We start from the raw sequence: 22,103 nt of genomic DNA on the forward strand, positions 1-22,103 counted from the left end.
TTGTGTTCATGCATTAAAATTAGAGCCGGGACTTTAACGCGTTAATTAAGATGAATTAATTACACAAAAAATAACGTGTTACATTTTTTTACCGCATTTTAATCGCACTTATTTTTGCACCGCGGAACGTTTCTCACTGGATGAGTTTAGGCGGACCGATTATACTGGAGCACCAATAGCGTTTATAACCGTCTATGTTCATAACTTGATAACTTCAGACAACAACAAACCACAGTGAACATGAACAAAGAAGCTGACGAGACCGCTTTGGTCGGCCCCGTGGATGGGACATTTTGTTATAAAAAACGAACGGATGGAAGTGTCGATAAGAGCATGGTTGTGTGCAAGCTATGCAACAAGGAATTCGGAACGGCTATTGCTACACTTAATGGCAATAATAGCACTGGTCTGCTGGACTTGGTTGAACAAAAATAAACAATATTGTGTTGCTTAAGCTTATGTATTCAGTCATTATTCAATGGTATACTAAAAATCCATGTGAAAAAAATTACTTCTCACTGTTCTCAGGTCAAATATTTATATGCGATTAAAATGCGATTAATTTCGATTAATTAATTACAAAGCCTCTAATTAATTAGATTAATTTTTTTAATCGAGTCCCGGCCCTAATTAAAATATGAAATATAAAATATGAAAAATAATATTTATATTTCCATCTTGTTTTTAATAGGTGTAACATCAACTACAGCAACAACACAGATTCCAGACACCACAGAAAACTCTCCGAATCCAGGTGTGTGTGTTCATCATCCTCATTTGACCGACTCAAACATTGTTCAAACAGCTGATCACAAGCCATGTTTAATTTGTAATCTACATCACTTTCTAATTCCATTCTCTTGTACATCACCAACAATCATAAACATGAAAACTAATACCATAATGTAAAAAGTGACTGTCATTAAATGTCACACACGTCATTCTCATCCAGACAATCATAAACAATCATTTAGTTAACATTTGAGGGACATTCTGTTAGTGTACAGATGGCTGTTAATACATATCAATTTCTATAAAATCATCATCACAAGCATCAATTACATGATAAATAAGGATAACTACGCTGTTAAATGTGTTTTTATGTATTTGGTTACACAGTAATATAGTCCTGCTGAATGTGTCTCTCTATATAGTGACTCTTGCGGTGATTGTTGTTGTTGCCGCTTCATTCGCTCTTCTCCTTCTGGCTCTTATTCTCTGGGTGATTCGTAAAAAAAGAGCAGGTCAGTTTTTCATATTTTGTAACAACAGACAAAAACATCAGATAAAACAAATATGTAATTTAGACAAAATTATTTCTCTAAAAGTGAAATCAGTGAATTAACAAAAATAATGTTTCTATTCTACAGCACTAGATTCTTCTAGACTCTTTTAAAACTTATTGTCATGTGCATTGTGTGTGTGTGTGTGTGTGTTAGTAATCATGAACTTTCCCGTGTCATTATGTTTCAGGCAACAGAAGAGGGACTGGTGACTCTGTGGTAAGTATTGCTGGTTGATCCTCGAGTTATTAATGTCCATAAGGACTGATCCTGAAATATGACACTCTTATTAGTCAGATTAAAATGTCAGGGTTCTCAGAGACAGTTCTGTCAGTCTTGTCTTAGTTTAATGTGTCTCTGTCTGTGTTGTGTTTGAGCACATGATTCTGTCTCTGTTTGTGTTGGCTTTACACGCCCTCTAGCATAGCCGCGGGAACATATTTTATCTAGGGGGTGCTGGGGGCGGGGCTTAATGGGGCAGCGCTTGATATTGCGGGGTGGTGATGGTAGACTATTTTAAACAAAATCCTAATATTAAAAAGCCAAAACAAAAAGATGACCATACAAAGGAATGAGGATATGTGAGAACGCTCAGAACTCATGATCAATTTTAAAAACACAGCACAAAAATCTGCATCTTACCTTATAATACATGCTCAGGAGTTAGTGCTGGTTCACACAGAATGCATAATCTTTCAAAGCGAAAACGCAAGATGCCAAACGCGGCCAGTGGAAGAGTGGAAATATTCACAAATTAATATGTTTTTTTGTTTTTTTGTTTTTTTTGATTTTACTATTTTTCTCAGACAAAATTAGAACCTGGAAATTATATTTTCCCGCAGGGCTGAATGAGAAGAGCCATATATGTCTCTGAAACCACAGCCTACAGAAAGGTGATAGGCTAATGATAATAAATGTGTCTGAAAAAATAACGAGGCATTTTAATTGTTTATTAATAAACTATTGTTTTCTAAATCAGTGTCGGCTAAAAACATATCTCCATCTCCGCTGTTAAGCGGATGCGCCTTTAGAGAGAAATGCACCTTTCATACGGATTACTTAATCAGAACAAAATGTATTCGCTTTCGATAGCCTGATTGTTTTATTTTATTATACAAAAGCACAACGTTTTCTTGTTATTGTAAGTTTACACAAATAAAAGTAGTTACGAATAATGTATTATTATTTTCTGTATGACCAGAAATTATAGAGTATTTTAAGTGTTCGCGCCCGCGCCTCCGTGCCATGCAGTGCGCGCTCCACACTCCCCGCCACAAACCCTTGGATATGCGTCAAAATCTTGTGTTTATTTGTGATAATCTTAGCCCTATATTACTATTGTCTAACCCGTATTATAAATTACATTTGACGAATTGAATATCAAAACTAAATAATCTTTTAGAGTAATTTTATAAAGGTAGAAGGTGTTCTTAAAAAACATGTTGAAAAACAAAAAGTTATTTAAAGTCATGTCATCTTAAATGCCAATGTAGTGAAATAGCTGTCGTCAGCACCCCTACTTCCCGCAGCCATGCTCTCTAGTTTAGCCGTTGATGAGTCCTCGTCAGTCTGAGGGCCAGATGTACTAACGCTTTTGTGCCCACTTCAGGCGTATTTGTTTCGCAAAGTGCGCATAAAACCATGCCGAGGAATGTACGAACGGGACGCACCGAGATGAAAGTGGAGACTGCCTGTCGCGGGAACTGAATATGGCAAAATGCGCTTTTCGTGTCATGCATATGCATTCATGGGATGGTCAAGGGTGAAGTGGGAGTTTCACATAAAGAGATGGGAGGCGAAGCGTAATCTGCGCCTAATTATGTATTCCGCGTTATGTACAGAAAAAGCCGGTGAAGACGCGCCTCTATTTTGCGCTGAAAAGTCTCCGCCTCTTAAAAGCAGGAATAACTTAGGAAGCGGGTTTCCTGGCATACGCCTCCTGGTGAATTGGCAGCAGTAATCCGAGCAAGACAAAGACATAGGCTAAGGAGACGAGCTGAAAAGAGTTTTGCCACAAGAATCACACTTTTTCAGTTGAGTGAAAACAAAATCATTAAAGGGCATATTGCAGGTTAGAGTACCCAGTGAGTGTAATGTATAGAACAATAATGTAGGAACTAGATTTAAATATAAACATATACTTATAAAACGCTATTTAGGCTTCTGGAGTCGTTTTTGTGAGAAAATTTTACTTCCGCATTTGAAAACCGCCAAACCGGAAGTGACGTATCATGAGGGAGCGCGGTCAAAGTAAACAATAGGAAAGCAATGGATCGCAATGACAGTTCGGACGCTGAGGAAATTGTAGCCTAAATGTTTACTCGTATGATGGACCTCAGCCATATAATTATGAGCTTATATGAAGCCAAGAGAGTAGACAGGTCAGGATTAGACAAAACAACGGACAGAGGAGACGCATTGAGCTGTGGTGTGAGGAGAACAGGGCAGGAGTCGGGTCTCAATGAGAGAACAGTGTTAGCTTATAGATGTATTCACGTTAGCCGACGATATGTATAACACTATGCTCAGATCACAATATTGTAATTATGTGTCAGGCAATAGCAAAGCTAGTATTTAGACCCTTACCTGCACGTGTATGTCAGCCATTAGGAGACAGTTTCCAGAGAAAGAGGGACATTATAAAAGCTTTGAATGGCCCCACTTGGTGATAATGAATAAAAAAATAATCACAATCACAACTGTCTTACTGTATAAAAACTTTATATGTAGAAGCAGCCAACACAAACATTAAAATTCGGAGTACAGATTGAAAATGAACATAATATATTATATTATAATAATAATAATAAGTGTCGGCTGCAGACTTGCAAGACATTACAAGTTTATGGAGGATACGTTAATGAATTAAATTAAGACAAGGCACATTTTGTAAAACAAATGTACAATAAGTGATCTCTGACGGATCCGTGACCGTCATGTTTCCCACCGGTGGCCGACCCACATGCTGACGGCGGACCGGGCGACCCGATGAAGGAGCCGGGACAGTGTGCACATATCGCCGTCATCATATAACGTAACGTTAACTCATCGTATCGCCGGGATTATAATCATGCAGTCTATAGTGAACGCTACACACCACCGCGTTTTTCAAAGCAGACGCAGAAGCGAAGGCCGTCTCTTACCCTGCACAAAACGCACACAAACACGGAAGAAAGCACCATCCTTTTTCTTGTTCGGAAACCTGTGGACTCGATGTCCTGACAGGCCATAATTCACAGTCATTTATCACGATAATTATTAATTGAAATACAATAACCACCGAAAACACACTGAATCACGACCGCTTCAACATAATACCAGCCTATTCTGCACTGAGCGAACGCAGAGCCGGCAAACGACTCCCCATTGTGACGTAATATGACGCGGTGGTGAAAAAAAAGCGTCTTTTCAACACGGTCAAGGAAACGGTCACGTTTTCTACTGAATTTGTGCCCTTATGTCTGGCAAAACAATTTTTAATCGTGCATTTACTTTTCATATGGTATTTTCATACAAGGTTGTATATTAATTCTGAAAAAAAAAAAAACCTGCAATATGCCCTTTAAGCGTTCCAGATTAAGTAGCTACGCAATATTACAGTTACTGGAAGAAATCAAAGATGACATCGAATCTCCGACTCAGTGTTCACACTCCATTCCAGCCATTGTTAAACTCCTCGCTACATTACAATTATTGGCATTAGGATCATTTAAAGCAGTCACAGCAGGGTGGAAAGAGAGTAGGCCCATTCAATCGCGCGTTTAAAAAGGACTTTCTGCGCCTTGGCCGGCCATGGCGCTATTAACGCTGCGTTCGCAAATTTACGTACATCTGGCCCTGAGTGTGTGCTCACCTGTTCACACGATACGGTTTTCAACTAAAAACGTAAAACTTTGTATGCGTTTTGGCCGTTCATTTACACGACAACGGCTGCCTGAAAACGCAAACTTTTGAAAACGGTTTCAAAGTGCAAGATTTTGAAAACGCTCTCCGTGTAAACATATCGTTGTCGTGTAAACGTACCCTGAGTGTGCTCATCTGTTCTCAGCTCCCTTTATATTGGCTGCATCCGAAAACTGATAAATGCTGTCTTCGAAAGACACATTACCAGGTCGTGAAGCATCAAGACACGTCTGAATGCAATGTTAGTTTGACTTCTGTCTTCTGAGATTCCTTCATCTCATCGAGTTTTGAAGGGAGCACAGATCTATCCTTCACTGCCTTTGATAGTGAAGTGATCCCCTTGTGATGTCATTTATAGCGAGAAATTACTATTGTAGTTATTAAATCATTCAGATGTAGATCATTAAACCGTAGCACTGCCTCAGAAGTCAGTCTGACATCAGTTTCGTGAGGAGCCTTCGTGTGCAAACGCTGCCTGCAAAGTCATCGTCTGATAGGACAGCGAGGCAACAAGTCACTGCCTACGTTTTCAGATGCAGCCGTTGTGTTTTCTTGCCCTCGCTTTTGGCCAGTTCAACCTAAAATGTAAAAAAATGTGTGCGCTTTGGCCGTTCATTTACACGACAACAACGTTTTGGGAGCCTGAAAACACAAAGTTTTGAAAGCGTGTTTCAAAGATTTTGATACTGGTCTCCGTGTCAACATCTGTGTTGTGTTTGAGCACATGACTCATTAGTATCCGTGTAAAACAACAAAATGATTGAAGATGATGACTTCATGCACATGCGTATTACGTGTTCAGTCTATAGTGTTTCATCGCCATCTACTGGCCGGGCAGCAGAATACAGCGTTTTTTGTCGTTTTCACGGATCCGTGTGAAGTGGGATAATTTTGACAAAGTTATTGTCTGTACACGGAAAACTCAAAGGAAAAACGTCTCAGTTTTAAGCGTATCGTTGTCGTGTAAACGTGCCCTGAGTGTGTTGTGCTACTGTTACTAATTGCCCATTGGTGTAGTTGTGGATTTCATCATGTGTTGTTCCTGTTGTGTGGGTCAAGTCAGACATCCTGCATGTTACAATAGGATCTGTCATCATAACGTCATGTCTGTATTAGTGATTTTCACAAAACATTTATGTGAAATTGCCAGGACACACGTTTTACACACATATATTACCTGAACATTTGCAGAACCTGAGTAAAAATATTATTGATGAATGGCTATAGCTAATAGCCTGATTTTCCATATTTCCATTGATGTTTAGGAGCAGACAGATGATGTGACTTATACTGAAGTCGCTGCGTACAGTAAAAAACGAAGCAAAAAGAACAAGGTGAGCGAACACTTCCTTGATGTTGTCCAGCTTCTCTCAAGATGATAGTTTGTGTTTTCCTCTTATATGCAGTTCTTCTTGGTTTGTGTGATTATATGCAGTTCTTCTTGGTTTGTGAGATTATATGCAGTTCTTCATGAATTGAGTGATTATATGCAGTTCTTCATGAATTGTGTGATTATATGCAGTTCTTCATGAATTGTGTGATTATATGCAGTTCTTCATGAATTGTGTGATTATATGCAGTTCTTCATGAATTGAGTGATTATATGCAGTTCTTCATGAATTGAGTGATTATATGCAGTTCTTCATGAATTGTGTGATTATATGCAGTTCTTCATGAATTGTGTGATTATATGCAGTTCTTCATGAATTGAGTGATTATATGCAGTTCTTCATGAATTGTGTGATTATATGCAGTTCTTCATGAATTGAGTGATTATATGCAGTTCTTTATGAATTGTGTGATTATATGCAGTTCTTCATGAATTGAGCTCATGCTGTAATAATTGTGTGTTGAAACAACTGTGATGTTCATTCAGGTTCGCTGTGATGATAAAGTGACGTATGCTTCCATCAGAGGAGCAAAAGCTGAAGCTCAGGAGAACTGCAGTCAACTTTATGCCTCTGTGAACAAGAACAAATCAGGCAAATAATTATACAAAACCCACATGAGCAGAGGAATATCAATCTAATATAACTCAATCCTGATGGGTTCATTCATTGTTAATACGTTCAGTGTCTTTTACATGTTAACAAACACATTCTAACAGATTGTTGTCTTTTGTCCTCTTTGTGTTCTGGCTTTGAGTTCTAACGCTTCCAGAACTGTTTTAATAACCTTTGGTCTAGTTTTAATTTAGCAATGTGGCACTCGTGTGACTACGTGTTTTCAGGAGTATTTTCAGAGCGATGAACTCACTGTTGAGGTTTGGAAGAGTTTATTAGAGAAACGTGTGGTTAATGAAGAAATAAAGAAGAGGAACTGACATCTTAACCCACTCAGAACTGGTCATATCTGAACCCAGTTTGGAATGAACCTGCTAAAATAAAAATAACTTATTTAATGGATAAATAAAAGTATTTGTACCTTTTATTGGACGCTGCGGAGGCGGGGCATTAAAAACATACATAATACATAAAGGATCTGCAATATATGGAAGTTCATTTTCTCTTGTTTTGTCTTATTTACCAATAAAAGGTACCAGACAAATACTTGAATGTATACTTAAGTTATTTTTGTTTTAGCAGGTTCAGTCCAAACTGGGTTCAGAGATGACCAGTTCTGTGTGGGTTAAGATGTCAGTTCCTCTTCTTTCTTTCTTCATTAACCACACGTGTTTCTCTAATAAACTCTTCCAAACCTCAACAGTGAGTTCATCGTTCTGAAAATACTCCTGAAAATACGTAGTTACACTAGTGCCACACTGCTGAACTAAAACTAGACCAAAGGTTATTAAAACAGTTCTGGAAGCGCTAGAACTCAAAGCCAGAAGACAAAGAGGACAAAAGACAACAATTAGGCAGAAACGCGTGTGTATTAGTTTGACCATACTGGTTTTAGACATTGAGAATTGAGAAAGCCATAGTTCTGTCAGGACCACTATCGTCAAATACGATTGACAATTAGCATACAGTTTGGATTGGCGGTATGGTTACGTTCTGGGCGAGAACTCCCTGCGCATCCATGAGGCTTAGCATGGATAAGAGCAGCAATAACCCCCTTTGGGGTAAACAGAACAGAACCAACATGAATGTTTTGCAGATATCATTATTTCAAAAATTTTAAGTACAACATAATTCGAGAATTTATTCTGATTCAAGGGGAATCCTGACAATCCTGACTGGGCGAGAGGAGGAGCTGGGGAGGGAGGAGGGTAATTCGCTCCTGAGAAACGCGATGATAATACTGAAGGAGCTTATATATGTATACGGTGATAGACGTCATATTCCTATAGGTAGATGTGGATCAGCTGATGTGAGCTTGACTAACGCTACGCTTGATTTCTGTTGGCATACTTAAAAAAAAATGTTTTTACATTGACAATGCATAACTTTAAGTTGCATAGCTAATTTTACACACATGGGAAAATAAAGACAGTTACTCACAATGTCTGCCCAATTAATTATTTTGGACCTTGGCATAACTAGAAAGATTTTTTAATTTACATGACGTTTCCAGGACGTTTTCCAGAAAATCCCACTTTTAAATTTAGGCTATCTTGTATATCCAAGTTTCCAAGATTGTTTCCAAAACAATTTAAAGAATTGCTGAATTTTTTGTTGTTTTAGCTGATTTTAATGTTAGTTTTTCTTCATACATAACATTGTGTACTGTTTTGATGCTGTCAATATATGTTTTACGCATCACCGTCTGTGCTTTTGTAATTTGAAAGCCCAAAGAACCACTGACATTAAAATGTAAAATATCTATTGACAGCATCCAAACTGCACAAAATCTTATGTATGAAAACATATCAGGCATACAAATGTATATGAATCATTTAAGGTTCACAGAAAATTTAAATAATGGAATTAAATAAATTGATGTTACTTAAAGGAAGGTTATTCTTTACATTTTTTGTTAAAATTATTATTTGTTAAGAAGCCGTTGATAAGAAACTGTTGAATGGCCGTATTCTGTTGTTTAATATTAATGGTGGAAAAAAGACTGAATTGAGGCTGAAATGTACAGTATGTGTAATAAGCAAAGCTTCTGCCTACTCCTTTTGGGTCATATAGATTATATGATTATATAGATTATATGATTATTATATGCCTACAGTTTGTTTTGAGCTTTTATTTTGTTTTAGTTTTTTCTAACCCTATGGACCAAAAAAATAAAAACAATTTAACAAAGAGCCCATTTTCTTGTGCATTTTCCCAGTAAAATGATTAGCTCCCTACTAGGCTATCTATTGATAGAGTTTCCAAACACACTGTTCACAAAAAAAAAAAAAAAAAAATTGAAATAGAAGCAGAAAGCATTCGGGCATTTAGGCCAACCGTCTCCATTGGCTTTGTATTGCCTGAAGCCGCCTCCTTGTCATTTCTGACTTCTAACAAAAAACAATGTCTAAAAGCTGCTATGTGACTCAGCACAAGGTGTACAGCAAACAAGCTACAAAAACCTAGAAACAAGTGTTTATAAGCTGTTGACCCCACAAAACAAGCGTTTAAGGACAAAAGTGGACACAGGCAATTGAGACCGAGCGTAGCATATCATATTACTCTGAGAACCTCGCCCACGTAATCGTGACCGGGATAGCTTAGCTTACAGAAATATAATATATAAAACTGACATTTAACTAAGTGACAACATGTTTACTGCACACGTAGTGTATTTTTAGTGCATACTGAGTGTCAGGATCCCACAATAAACCCATTCTTCCAGCGGATGCTTCATGTCTTATTGCCTGTATCCACTGTGGCATCGTGAGAGGTAGGCTATCACCAAAGTGTGGGTTGCTTCCAGTGTTGTATAAAGTACTAGAAAGCAATACTTGAGTAAAAGTACAAGTATGGTACTAGAAAAAGACTTTGGTAGAAGTAAAAGTTACCTTTTAGAATATTACTTAAGTAAAAGTCTTAAAGTATCTGATTTATTTTGTACTTAAGTATGAAAAGTAATTTTCTGATATTTAATGTACTTAAGTATTTTAAGTAAAAGTAAAAAGTTTTTTTTTTTTTAATTAAAGCAAGCGGTTAACTTTGATTGTGAACTTTATTGTGGATTTCTTATACTAGGCATACTATTAACTGGTACAACCTGTTGTTGTTTGTGTTTTGTAGCCTGTACTGTACTTGTGTTATCGTTTATCTCCCACTGCATGTAGCCTACCTTAAGTTAGCTGCTCTACTAAGAAAAAATCAGTCTGCAATAGTGCACTGTTCTGTACAGCCTTATAATTCATTGTATTTTTCAAAAATATAATTTTATATTCAGTGCAATAGCCGTATACGGGGTTTTATAAATACAGAGGTCCCAAAAGTGATCTTGCTAGGGGGTTCGGGGGCATATTATTTTTCCACTGTCATTGGCAAAAAACATATGTATATCTGTGTTAAATAGGAATCCATTGTAATAAAGTTATTCTCATTCTGGGCACAGTATGCAAAAGGCTATTGCTCTACCTGCTCCCTCTCCATCTCTCGTTCTTCTTCTCTCAGTCTCTTTATCTTTACCTGTAAATCTCCCCTTCCCGAAGATGAGCTTTGCAAACTGATTATTTATGTCGGTCGTTTAAAACTTCTATTGTAAATCAGCGGTTTAGTTTAGCCACTTGCATCTTATCTCGTGAAGCGTCGCGTTGGGATTCGCGCGCGGCCGCGGCTTCCATGGCAACAAACAAGCTTGACGCTGAAATAGAGCGTGCGTCATGCAATCTAGGAGCAGTGATTCGCCAAACCTCAAACCCACATTTCTTCTGATTTTATTTTGTAGTAACGAGTAACGAAGATGCTTAGTGGAAATGTAGCGGAGTAAAAGTATACATTTTATCTACACTGTAAAAAATAATTCCATAAAAAAACGGATAATGTACTGGCAGAAAATTACCAGGACATCTTCCGTTAAATTACGGACAGTTCCTTCACCTCTAAAACGGAAAATTCTGTATATTAACAGTACATTTTCCGTACTATTAACGGATAATCCTTACACAGAAATTTCTGAATTTATAGAAATTTTATAGCATATATTTTGGTAGCAAATAATTCAAGAACCATATATACAAATTGAACATGGTTTATTTTTGTACAAATATTCATGTAAACATTCTTAAATGCATTCAATGAGTAAAGATATATACATATATATGACAAATGAAACAATGTACAAAGACCCATTAAAAAGTGCTTGTATTGTGGAATAAGTTTAGACATTAAACAAACAAGAGACAGAATTAAAAAAGAAAACATGAGCAGGTACTTGCACAATATTGGTGTTGCACCAAACAGCTCACAAAATTCTTTGAAAAAAAAACCTTAATTACCCGTGAAAGTCAAGATTCAAAACATTTTCAAATGCAATACAATACAAATACAATACAGAAAGAAAGAAACAAAACAAATGGAATATGAATACAGGTCTTCTGCTTTTATCATTAAGACAGCTTCAGACTTAGTCAATAGTAGAGTGAAATGTTAGTGTTAATGCCATTTTTCTGTAAGAGAACACCATATTCCTTAGTTCACCCAAAAATTTAAATTCTCATTAATTACTCACGCTCATGTTGTTCCACACCCCACAAGACTTCCATTCGTCTCCATAACAAAAATTAAGATCTTTTTGAGGAAATCTGAGAGATTTCTGTCCCTCCATTGACATCTTACGCAACTAGCAATTTCAAGGTTCAGAAAGGTATACAGAGATAAATGTAATCCATGTGACTCCAGTGGTTTAACCTCAAATTTATGAAGTGGCACAAATGTTTTGTGTAAAGAAGAAAAATAGACATCTTTTCTCACAAAATATTGATCGCTGACACGCAATCACAAGAGCGCCACAATGCATGCGTGCTGCTGACCCAGCAGGGCGAGAATGCATGGGCATTTTGAGATTTGACAAAAGCTTAAAGGGATAGTTCACTTTGAAATACAATTTTGGTATGTTTTAGCTTACCTGAAGTGCATCCAAGATGTAGGTGTCTTTGTCTCCGCAGTAGTTTAAATTTTGACATTTTTAGGTCAAACCGTTCTTGTCTGTCAGTCATATAATGCAGGTATATAGGTACTGTCTCTAATAGCATGCAGAGAAAAGTCCAAATTACACAATTCCCCATCGTAATTGCACATTGATGGCCTAAGACACGAAACAAGCGGTTTGTGTGATAAAACGAACAGTATTTATATCGTTTTTATCTCTTTTACACAACAACGTCCAAGTGATCTGTTTACTTAGTCTGCGTAAGCGCCGTAGAGCGCCGGAAGTGATCTCTCGCGCGTGTACGTCACTCATTGTTTACACCAGAACCTATGCACAGAACAGAGATTGTAGGTAGGACGGCTAATAGAAATGGTACTAGTTTGCGCCTATCCGGGATGTTTAAACCGATGTAAAAAAATACATTTACGCAAGCTTGCGCAAACTCATCCGGGAGACCACTTCCGGAGCATTCCGGCGCTTACGCAGACTAAGTAAACAGATGACTTGGACGTTGTTGTGTCAGAGATAAAAATTATATAAATACTGTTCGTTTTATCACACAAACCGCTTGTTTCGTGTCTTAGGCCATCAATGTGCACTTACGATGGGGATTTTTTTAATTTGGACTTTTCTCTGCATGCTATTAGAGACATCTCTGCATGCTTTTGGAGACAGTGCCTATATACCTGCATTATATGACTGACAGACAAGAACGGTTTGACCTAAAAATATCAAAATTTAAACTACTGTGGAGACAAAGACACCTACATCTTAGATGCACTTCAGGTACACACTGGTTCCCAAACCTGTCCTGAAGGACCCACAACACTGCACGTTTTCTTTGTCTCCCTAATCAAACACACCTGATTACACTCATCAGCTCATTAACCCCCTGGGGTCTGAGGGGTTTTTGGGGCCCTTGAGAGGTTTTGACATGCCCTGACATTTGTGCTTATTTCAGCTACTTACAACATACCTTTGGCCAACACATAATTATGCTGTATTGCAGCACAAACTCTGCTACAATAATATGTGAGCAAAATGGAAGTTACATGTTTGCATTTTATAGAAAAAAAATATTATGCGTGGTTAGTAAGTTTTGGGAAAAAATGTGTCACTGCAATGAGCTCATATAACTCATACTGAATAGTTTGGCACAAGACTTTTGAGTTACCATTCTTGTAGGCTAGAATGTTTACTACAAAATGATGTGAAAATCATTCTGATCACTCTTTCACAAAACAACAATATAATGATTTAAACTTTGCAAGTCAGTTTTTGTGCCAGCACTGCTTTATGCGTAGGGGTGTTGATGGCCATGAATATGAATGAGGGGAGACAATAGACACTCCCCCAATGGCTAATGCCCCCATCACAGTGCTGAGAGGCAGAGAGGAGAATCTGAGAATGAGAGGACATTCAAAGGTTTTGTTTTTTAATCTGTTTTTATTGTAATTCCTCTATGTGGAGGAACTAAATGTTGTGCCTCACAAGACCACAGTGCTACCGTACATATATAAACATATAGTACCAATCAAACGTTTGGACACATTACCATTTTTAATATTTTTAATATTTTTGGAAGATGGCTGCATTTATTTGATAAAAAATACAGAAACAACAGTAATATTGTGAAATATTATTACAATTTAACATAATGATTTTCTATTTTAATATACTTTAAAATATAATTTATTTCTTTGATCAAAGCTGAATTTTCAGCATCCTTACTCCAGTCTTCAGTGTCACATGATCCTTCAGAAATCATTCTAATATCATGATTTGATAATCAGGTATTATCAATGTTGGAAAAACAGTTATTATTATTATTATTATTATTAAAAAGAAAAGCATTTATTCAAAATAGAAATCTTTCCTAACTATATACTTTAACACATCCTTTAAAAAAAGAAAGAAAGGTAGTGTATACTGTTACAAACAGACTCATGGGCGAATGTGAGTAAACAGAGGTCACTTGCGGTCCAGTTTCCCAGGCAGGAATCACGCAGTCTGTGCAACCATGTCAACATCAGGCTCGGTTTTCCATGACAGGGTGGACTTGGACCTGTTGCTTGTTTGCCATGGCTCTCTTCGGGACCGGTGCTTGGACATGTTCATTGTCACATCTGTTGATAACACAATCAAAGAAACTGTATTATTATCGCTATCAATCACTATGGCCATGGATTAAGAAAAAGACAACCGATTTTGTAATTTCACACAAGAATAGGTAGGCCCTACTTGTATATTATGACCAGTATATTATGTATATTGTAAACACAATTACATTTCATCAGTAAAATATTATGTCTGTGCACTTACCATCATTCTCGATTGAGAACTGAACGACTCCTGCGTGTCCCTCTGCTGGAGAAGGAGAGTGTGATGCAAACACATTCCTAAAAAAATAAAAACAACTGTGTTAGCATACATTATCCAAAGATGGGCGATTAATGGGTATGGACGCACAATGCATGTAGTCTATATATCTGTTGATGGGCCATAGGACGGAGAAATATCTATTTATGGGCCATAGATCGCGCTGTTGATGGCCATTATCTGCGCACGCACTTACAGCATTTAAAACATTTACACCTGCATTCACAATCATCTGTGGCAATATTTTAGCGTGTGTCATAGGCTAACCAAAACCGAACATTTATATATAAAAATATAATGTCTAGTATTTAGACAGTAGGCTATCACATTTTACCGGAGGCTGAAATATATTTGCACGAAATCATATTTACACCTAAGCAGATATTCGCAAAAGTCAGTATTTTTAGCATGATAATCAGTGTCATAAGCTAATCAAAACGGATTGAAATATAATACAAATATGTTTAGAGAGTAATATCACATTGAAACACGACCATATACGAATGTTAGGGATATTGTAAGGCAATATTTCCTGTAATATGTCAAAAGCTAACCAAAACTAAGCAAAATATAGTCTGAAAATTCACATGAGTTCAATATAATCAGAAAAGAATTATATAAACACTAAACAACTTACTCGAACTTGTATCTTCTTCTGTGGGATCAATTCGCTCTTGAAAATGCAGCCGTTCTCCGTCTGAGATGCAACCGTTTCTCTGAGGAAAAGGTGAATTCTTCCTCGCTGTCCATAATCATCTGGAGGACGACTTTACCGGAGAAGCGTGCCATCCTCAAAACGCGATGAACTATCCGTGAATCTGACGAGAAACTGCGAGATGGCATTGATCGGAGGGCGTGTGCGATGCGTATAGATCACCTCAACTATTAGCATGTGAATAGCGCCGGGGGGCGTGGCGGCATCAGCTCATTAAAAATAATGAAGAGAGAACGAAAAACTGCGCCTCTCCTTGGTTTCAAACGGATTACATAAACTAAGAATATGTGTTTTTTAATATAAATTACTTCATTTAAAAGAAGAGAATTCTAGCTTCATAAAGACAAATGTCTCGTTCCTGAGTGACAAGTATTCGCTGAGTTACAGTTCATTTTCGGACGCGTTTCAGAATGGACTTCCCTGACAGAGAGAAGGCAGAACTCGCATCATGTTTATTTTTCTTTATTTGGCGAAAGACACAACACTTTGTTTTTATTGTGAGTATACACAAAAAAAATAGAAACTTAACTGGATCGAATGATGTAAAACACTTAAATGTAAGATCAAAACCAACAGAGTATTTTGAATATCTTTTGCACTGATAAGAAAAAAAGCGAGCAGATCACGCCGGCGTGATTGCCGACCCCAGGGGGTTAACCCATGTGATAATGAGCTGATGAGTTGAATCAGGTGTGTTTGATTAGGGAGACAAAGAAAACGTGCAGTGTTGTGGGTCTTTCAGGACAGGTTTGGGAACCACTGAGCTAAAACATACCAAAATTTAATTTCAAAGTGAACTATCCCTTTAAACTTTACATGGATTTTCAGTTGTTCATACAGGAACTTCAGCAGTCTTGGAGGAATGTGTAGACGTTTGGTTTCCTTCATCTCAGCCTTTTCGACCTTCATTCAGGATTTCTGCACAGGAAAGTTGCATATGAAGAAAAAAAAATATGTTTTTAGCTACACATGAAATTAAATGAAGGAAATTGAACTACAAAGTATCATGCAGACCAGGTTGAGGTTGAAAAACAATCGTACAGTATTTTACGTTCGTTAAATTATCAACTGCCATCCCTAATTCTTTAAAATTCAAACACTGTATTAAAGGAACACTTCACCTCTGGAAAGATGAATGTGTATTTAAAATGGGTCATTTATGTAGAAGAAATGTGAAATTATTTTTGAATTTGGAGCCTTCTAGACTGAGAAAAGCCAAAAAAATGTATTTTTGGCTAATGGGGATGAAAGACAACAACTCCCAGAATGCACTTGCTTCACTGCCCTAGGAGGCCACGCCTACCGGTAAGAGATCGCAGTAAACAACAAGGCTATGCTACTAGTGAGTCTCCGTGAGTCTGCCCAGTATTTTGATGTCGCCCAAAATGTCCAGGATTCGGCTTTTGCGTTCTACAGTCGCCATTCATCATGTTTACTGTGACGAGCAGGAACGAGACTGACGGCCGCGGAGAACGATGCGAGCCCGGTGGCGTGATTACTGATGAGTGGCGCCGGCGCCAGTGAGACGCACCGGTCTCGTATCTCTCACGGAGGAGCGGGAATTTTCCTAGCAATGTTAAAACGCACATCAAACGATCACTTGTTTAGCGTTCATGTAAACACTACATTCAGATTCACCAATCGGAATGAATTCAGATTGAAACAAAAGGTGTGCATGTAAACTATGAATGCGACTGCAGAAAGCAAAAGCCGAATCCCGGACAATTTGGACCATCTCGACGGCCGGACATGTCCGGGAAAAAGAGGATGGTCACCGCTACTACTCAGCTTTCTCCACAGAATAAGAAACTGTTAGCTTACCTTCCAAATAAAGAATGGCTGACACTATGTACATTCTGTGTGTGAGATCCCTCTATGGGCGGGTTGAAAACATGCGGAACAGCGCCTTCTACTGGATAAATGATGAGCTAGTGTTTGTAGTCTTACCCTTATTCAAAGAAATTTGACTTCCTGCTTTTTATGACGCAAAATGACGATTTTTGCGTCATAAAAAGCAGGAAGTGGAACACTTAAATCCTTATTTCTCCCATCTCAGGGGAAAATAAGGGAATAAACCATGACCATTCGAAAATGTGACTGGGTTTCTAAAGATACAAAGTCTAATGCAAATGGGTGAAGTGTTCCTTTAAATGCTAAGACTTCTGTTTACAGTGGACTCCAATTGCATGTTATGTTAGCTTGTCTGCTCAACTATACCTTATGTTTCATTATTTTCAATTATAAACAGTAACACAACAACATGCTCTATAAATAATTTCATTAAAAATGTGTTGCTTACCTTTATGAACTCCAGGATAAGTGCCATTTTGTAGCTCACTGCCTCAATAGGGTAGGTGATGTGGTCAATAACTTATTGAATGACAGCAATCCTGAAATCCCATCACCTTAAACAAATAAGATATTACAAAAAATGAAAAACATTACACGGCCACTTCAGAAAAACCACTCCAAAAACAGTTGTTTAAATCTTCCTAATACAATGTTTTTCTACTGACCTATAGGCTAAGCGTAAAAATCTTTGAAGGGGGTAACAGTTATTCAGCAACCAACTTTTTCTATAAACATTTTTCCTCAGACTTTAAATTTAAATGTGTTTTGCCAATATTGAGTACTCATAATGATTAACAATAATAAAAATACTAATAAAACAAAATACAAACCCATAAGCATGCAGGGTGGTGCTTGGGATGCACAGTAACTTAACGTTACATCAGCAAAGTCCTGTCAATAGATAAGAAAACAACAGAAACTATGAAACAAACTATAATAAAGTATAATAGCAGTCATGTTAAATGTAAATTATTCTGTCAAGGTCATTATTAGGGGTTTAAAGTCATATAATATGTGTCGTGTGTGTATAACGTTAATGTCTGTGTGTCGTCTAAAACAAAAACAAGACAATAAAAAGTCTAACGTAAACATAACATTAACGTACCTCATTTGGCAGAAAATGTGGTGTTTTCCTTGATCCAACTGTAACGTTACTGCATCTTCACGCCTTTTAAATAAAGTCTTCAATGGCCTTTCCTTTTCTCGACGATTCATCAGGTAACGTTAGCTTTTGTTTGAAGCCATTAAACTGCTCCAAAAACACGAGTAACGTTACTGCCCTTCATCCTGGTTAACGGGTGCGCTCGGCACGAAATAAACTGCATCACCGACTAAATAAAAGCCAATAAACCAGTTACAATGAGGACACTATAACACATACAACCAGGGGAACTTCCACGAGTGTGAAATAAAATATTTCAATGTGTGACGATAAGCATAACATGATAAACACGACGGCTCCGACATTCATTTGCCTAACAAGCCGGATGGCAACTAAATAACGTTACGTAAACAGCTTATTTGACATTTAGCTAAATATAATTTTAGTTTTTTTACCACAGAAGTGTCAGAATAACTTCCACACATCCGAAATCCGACTATAGTGGCACCTAGTTTCTTCTTTTTCTTCTGTACCACTTTTTGAAGTCAGTCTAATACAACCAGTATTTGAAACACGAGCAAACCAAACGGTCTTCTTTTAAAATGTTTACTTCCAAAACAAAATTATAAAACAAAATTATACATAGACAATGGTACGCACGGTCAAAAAACTGTGTTGCTTCCAACGTCTCTAACTTCAAACTAAAACTAACTACATCCAATCGCTTACGCTATGACGTAGTGCTATCTGACTGGAAGCTCAAAATACTGAAATATTATCAAATCTAAACATTACTAAATCATGCATTACTAAACATTACTAAACCAATATATTTCTTATAAATGTTCTTTTACTGATTTTAAATTAAATTATTATTTCAGATGAACTAGTCCTTATGTGGCTCTTACATTACCCGGCCCCTAATTGGTTAATCAGGAGGACTAAGCAATTATAAACTTAAACACTGAGAGCCAAACAATTTTTAAATGTCCATAAACTATCAACTTGTTTCCCTTTTTTTTTTACTCTTCTGACGTCGCCTCTTCCAACAAGCACAGTTTGTTTACAGGCCTTTCCAGAGTGTTGGTCTTGGTCTTTATCTTCACTCTTCGTACTGTTCCATTGGAGTCCGGCAACGTTTCAACTACTTTTCCCATGAGCCAGGAGTTCCGTGGGGAAGAACTGTCCACTAATAGCACAACATCTCCTGTCATGAAGTTTCTTCTTGGCTTTAGCCATTTCTGGCGCTCCTGAAGAAGTGGAAGGTATTCACGTGTCCATCTAGTCCAAAATAAATCCACAAGATACTGGACCTGCTTCCATCTCTTTCTTGTGTACATGTCATCTTTGCTGAAAATCCCTGTAGGCATTTTGGGTTGAGATTTCAACAGCAATAAGTGATTGGGTGTTAGAGGTTCTACGTCGTTCACATCATCTGAAACAGTTGTAAGCGGCCTACCGTTGATTATGCTTTCGACCTCGCACATTATTGTCAGAAGACAATCATCGTTCACTGCTTGCTCTTTCAAAAGAGAGTTAAGGATTCTTCGCACAGTCCGAATTTGTCTTTCCCAGACCCCGCCTTGGTGTGAAGCGGCTGGGCTGTTGAATATCCACTTTATTCCTTTTGGTTGCAAGGCCTTTTCAATCTTGTCATTATCCACCAGTTGAATGGCTTCTCTCAACTCTCTTTCAGCGGCCACAAAATTTGTGCCGTTGTCGGAACGCATGATGGTAACTTGACCTCTCCTGCACATAAAGCGACGAATTGCATTAATGCAGGAGTCTGTGTCGAGGCTATCTGCAACTTCGATGTGCACCGCTCTGAGAGTGAGGCAAGTGAACATCACGCCGTATCTTTTGACTGTACCCCGGCCCCGCTTGACATCAAACGGCCCGAAGAAATCAACGCCGGTATTTGTGAAAGGAGGCTTACCTGGCAAGAGCCTATCTTCAGGCAAGTTTGCCATTTTTTGCTCACCAACCTTTCCATTAATCCTGCGGCACACTGTACATTTGTTGATAATCTTTCGAATTGCAGAATTGGCTTGTGGGATCCAATACCTGCATCTCAGTTGTGCCAAGACATAACTGCGTCCACAGTGTCCTGTTCTTTGGTGTATGTCTCTCAAAATCAGTGTAGCAACTCTGCTATGCTTTGAAAGAATTGCTGGATGTTTAGCATTTTCTGGCATAGCGGACTTGTGGAGTCTTCCACCAACCTTTAACGTGCCATCTTGAAGAATCGGATCCAATTTAAACAGCTGACTGCTGCGACTGAGCTGTTTACCTTTCTCCAGTACTTTGATTTCTTCTCCAAACTGTTGTCTTTGACTGAATTGGATTATTTCCGATTCTGCTGCAACCAGATCATCCATGGTAAGTGATTTCTTTTCTGTTGCTTTGAATTTTTTCATTTGTTGTTCTAACTTTGAACTTTCCTTTTCAGGGTTCTTTTCCGCTTGCCTGATCGTTCTTGATATTTCCTTTCTTTTCTCTTTCAGTTTCCACAGATTTTCCTTCACCTTTAAAATCCAGGCCACTGATCTCTTTAATTTATGCCAGTCCGAATAATAGTTGATCAATTTGTCGATTGGTTCCATGTTTTCTTCAACTTTGATCATGTTGACTGTAACTCCCTTCTTGACTTCCGGATCATTTTGAAGGCTTTCTTTCCTTCGCATAGGCTGTTCCGACCAATCACATTCACTGTTCAGCAAGAAATCCGGCCCATTGATCCAGGTTCCTCCTTGCACCAAATTCTTAGCTTTCAGTCCCCTGCTGGCTTGATCTGCAGGATTTTCCGTTGTTCTGACATACTTCCATTGCGATGGCTTGGTTGCTTCTCGGATCAACGAGATTCTGTTTGCAACAAAGGTTTTGAAACGAGCAGTTTCACTGTCAATATATCTGAGCACTGTAGTACTGTCTGTCCAGAAAATAGATTGTTGCAGTGGAACTTGAAGCTCTTGATGTAACATCTTGTCTACTTTAACAGCGACAACTGCTGCGGTCAACTCGAGCCTGGGAATGGTGACCAGTTTGAGTGGGGCTACTCTTGACTTCCCCATGAGGAATGCACAATGCTTCTTACCTTGGCTATTCTCTAGCAGCAGATAAGACACAATGCCATATGCGGACTCTGAAGCATCTGAAAAATGATGTAACTGTGCTGCTGCAGTACATCCAAAATCTACAGGCTTCCAACACCTGCTCACATTGAAGGCAGAGAGATGACTGACATCTTCGATCCATCTTTTCCAATCTTCAGCGTGTTTTCCACCAATGTTCTCGTCCCATCCGTATTGTTCTTTACAAAGATCTTTCAGCAGGAGTTTAGCAGGCAAGATGACCGGAGCCAAAAAGCCAAGGGGGTCGTAGATGGAATTCACGACTGATAAAATGCCTCTTCTGGTCATCGGCTTGTCTTGCAGCTTCATACTGTAAGTGAAAGTATCAGTTTCTGTGTCCCACTGTACACCAAGGGTCCTCTCGATTGGCAAAGCGTCATGTCTTAGATCCAGGTCTTTCACTTCGCTAGCTCTATGTTCTTCAGGGATTGACATTAACACCTTCCTGCTATTGCTCATCCACTTTGTTAAAGCAAACCCTCCGCTGGCACACAGGGTACGAAGATCTTTAGCCAAGGTTACCGCATCTTCTTCGTTAGCTACACTCTTCAGACAGTCATCTACGTAGAAGTTACGCAGAACTGTCTGTACAGCTTCTGGAGATACATCAGCCTTGTGATCTTCAGCAGTTTTTTTCAGTGCATATGAGGCAACACTCGGTGAAGAAGTGGCTCCAAAGAGGTGCACGGTCATTCGGAATTCCTCCATAGGTTCGTTCAACTTGCCGTTGGGCCACCAAAGAAAACGGAGTAGGTCTG

At 38.2% G+C, this 22,103-nt stretch overlaps 1 protein-coding gene and 2 long non-coding RNA genes across 3 annotated transcripts in view; 1 reads left to right on the top strand and 2 right to left on the bottom strand.

Annotated features, from left to right (window-relative positions):
* The window catches only part of LOC306999861 (uncharacterized protein), a 75,453-nt gene extending 67,686 nt beyond the window's left edge, over positions 1–7,767 (top strand). The window contains exons 7-10 of the mRNA XM_079614942.1: positions 1,155–1,244; positions 1,474–1,502; positions 6,452–6,520; positions 7,063–7,767. Of these exons, the coding sequence (XP_079471068.1) occupies positions 1,155–1,244; positions 1,474–1,502; positions 6,452–6,520; positions 7,063–7,176 (302 nt within the window). The 3' untranslated portion in view covers positions 7,177–7,767. The remainder of the gene's footprint in view (positions 1–1,154; positions 1,245–1,473; positions 1,503–6,451; positions 6,521–7,062) is intronic.
* Positions 7,768–13,596: 5,829 nt separating this feature from the next.
* On the bottom strand, positions 13,597–15,888 carry LOC307005926. The gene is made up of 3 exons (XR_013799358.1): positions 15,184–15,888; positions 14,490–14,566; positions 13,597–14,293 (listed from the first exon to the last, which is right to left on the bottom strand). It is a non-coding gene; the product is annotated as an uncharacterized lncRNA (long non-coding RNA).
* A 46-nt stretch (positions 15,889–15,934) lies between these two features.
* LOC307005904 lies at positions 15,935–18,207 on the bottom strand. The gene is made up of 3 exons (XR_013799355.1): positions 17,943–18,207; positions 17,561–17,666; positions 15,935–16,179 (listed from the first exon to the last, which is right to left on the bottom strand). It is a non-coding gene; the product is annotated as an uncharacterized lncRNA (long non-coding RNA).
* Positions 18,208–22,103: the final 3,896 nt, after the last annotated feature.

This window comes from Phoxinus phoxinus, assembly GCF_949152265.1.
Source record: "Phoxinus phoxinus genome assembly, chromosome: 1".
Classification (NCBI taxonomy): domain Eukaryota; kingdom Metazoa; phylum Chordata; class Actinopteri; order Cypriniformes; family Leuciscidae; genus Phoxinus; species Phoxinus phoxinus.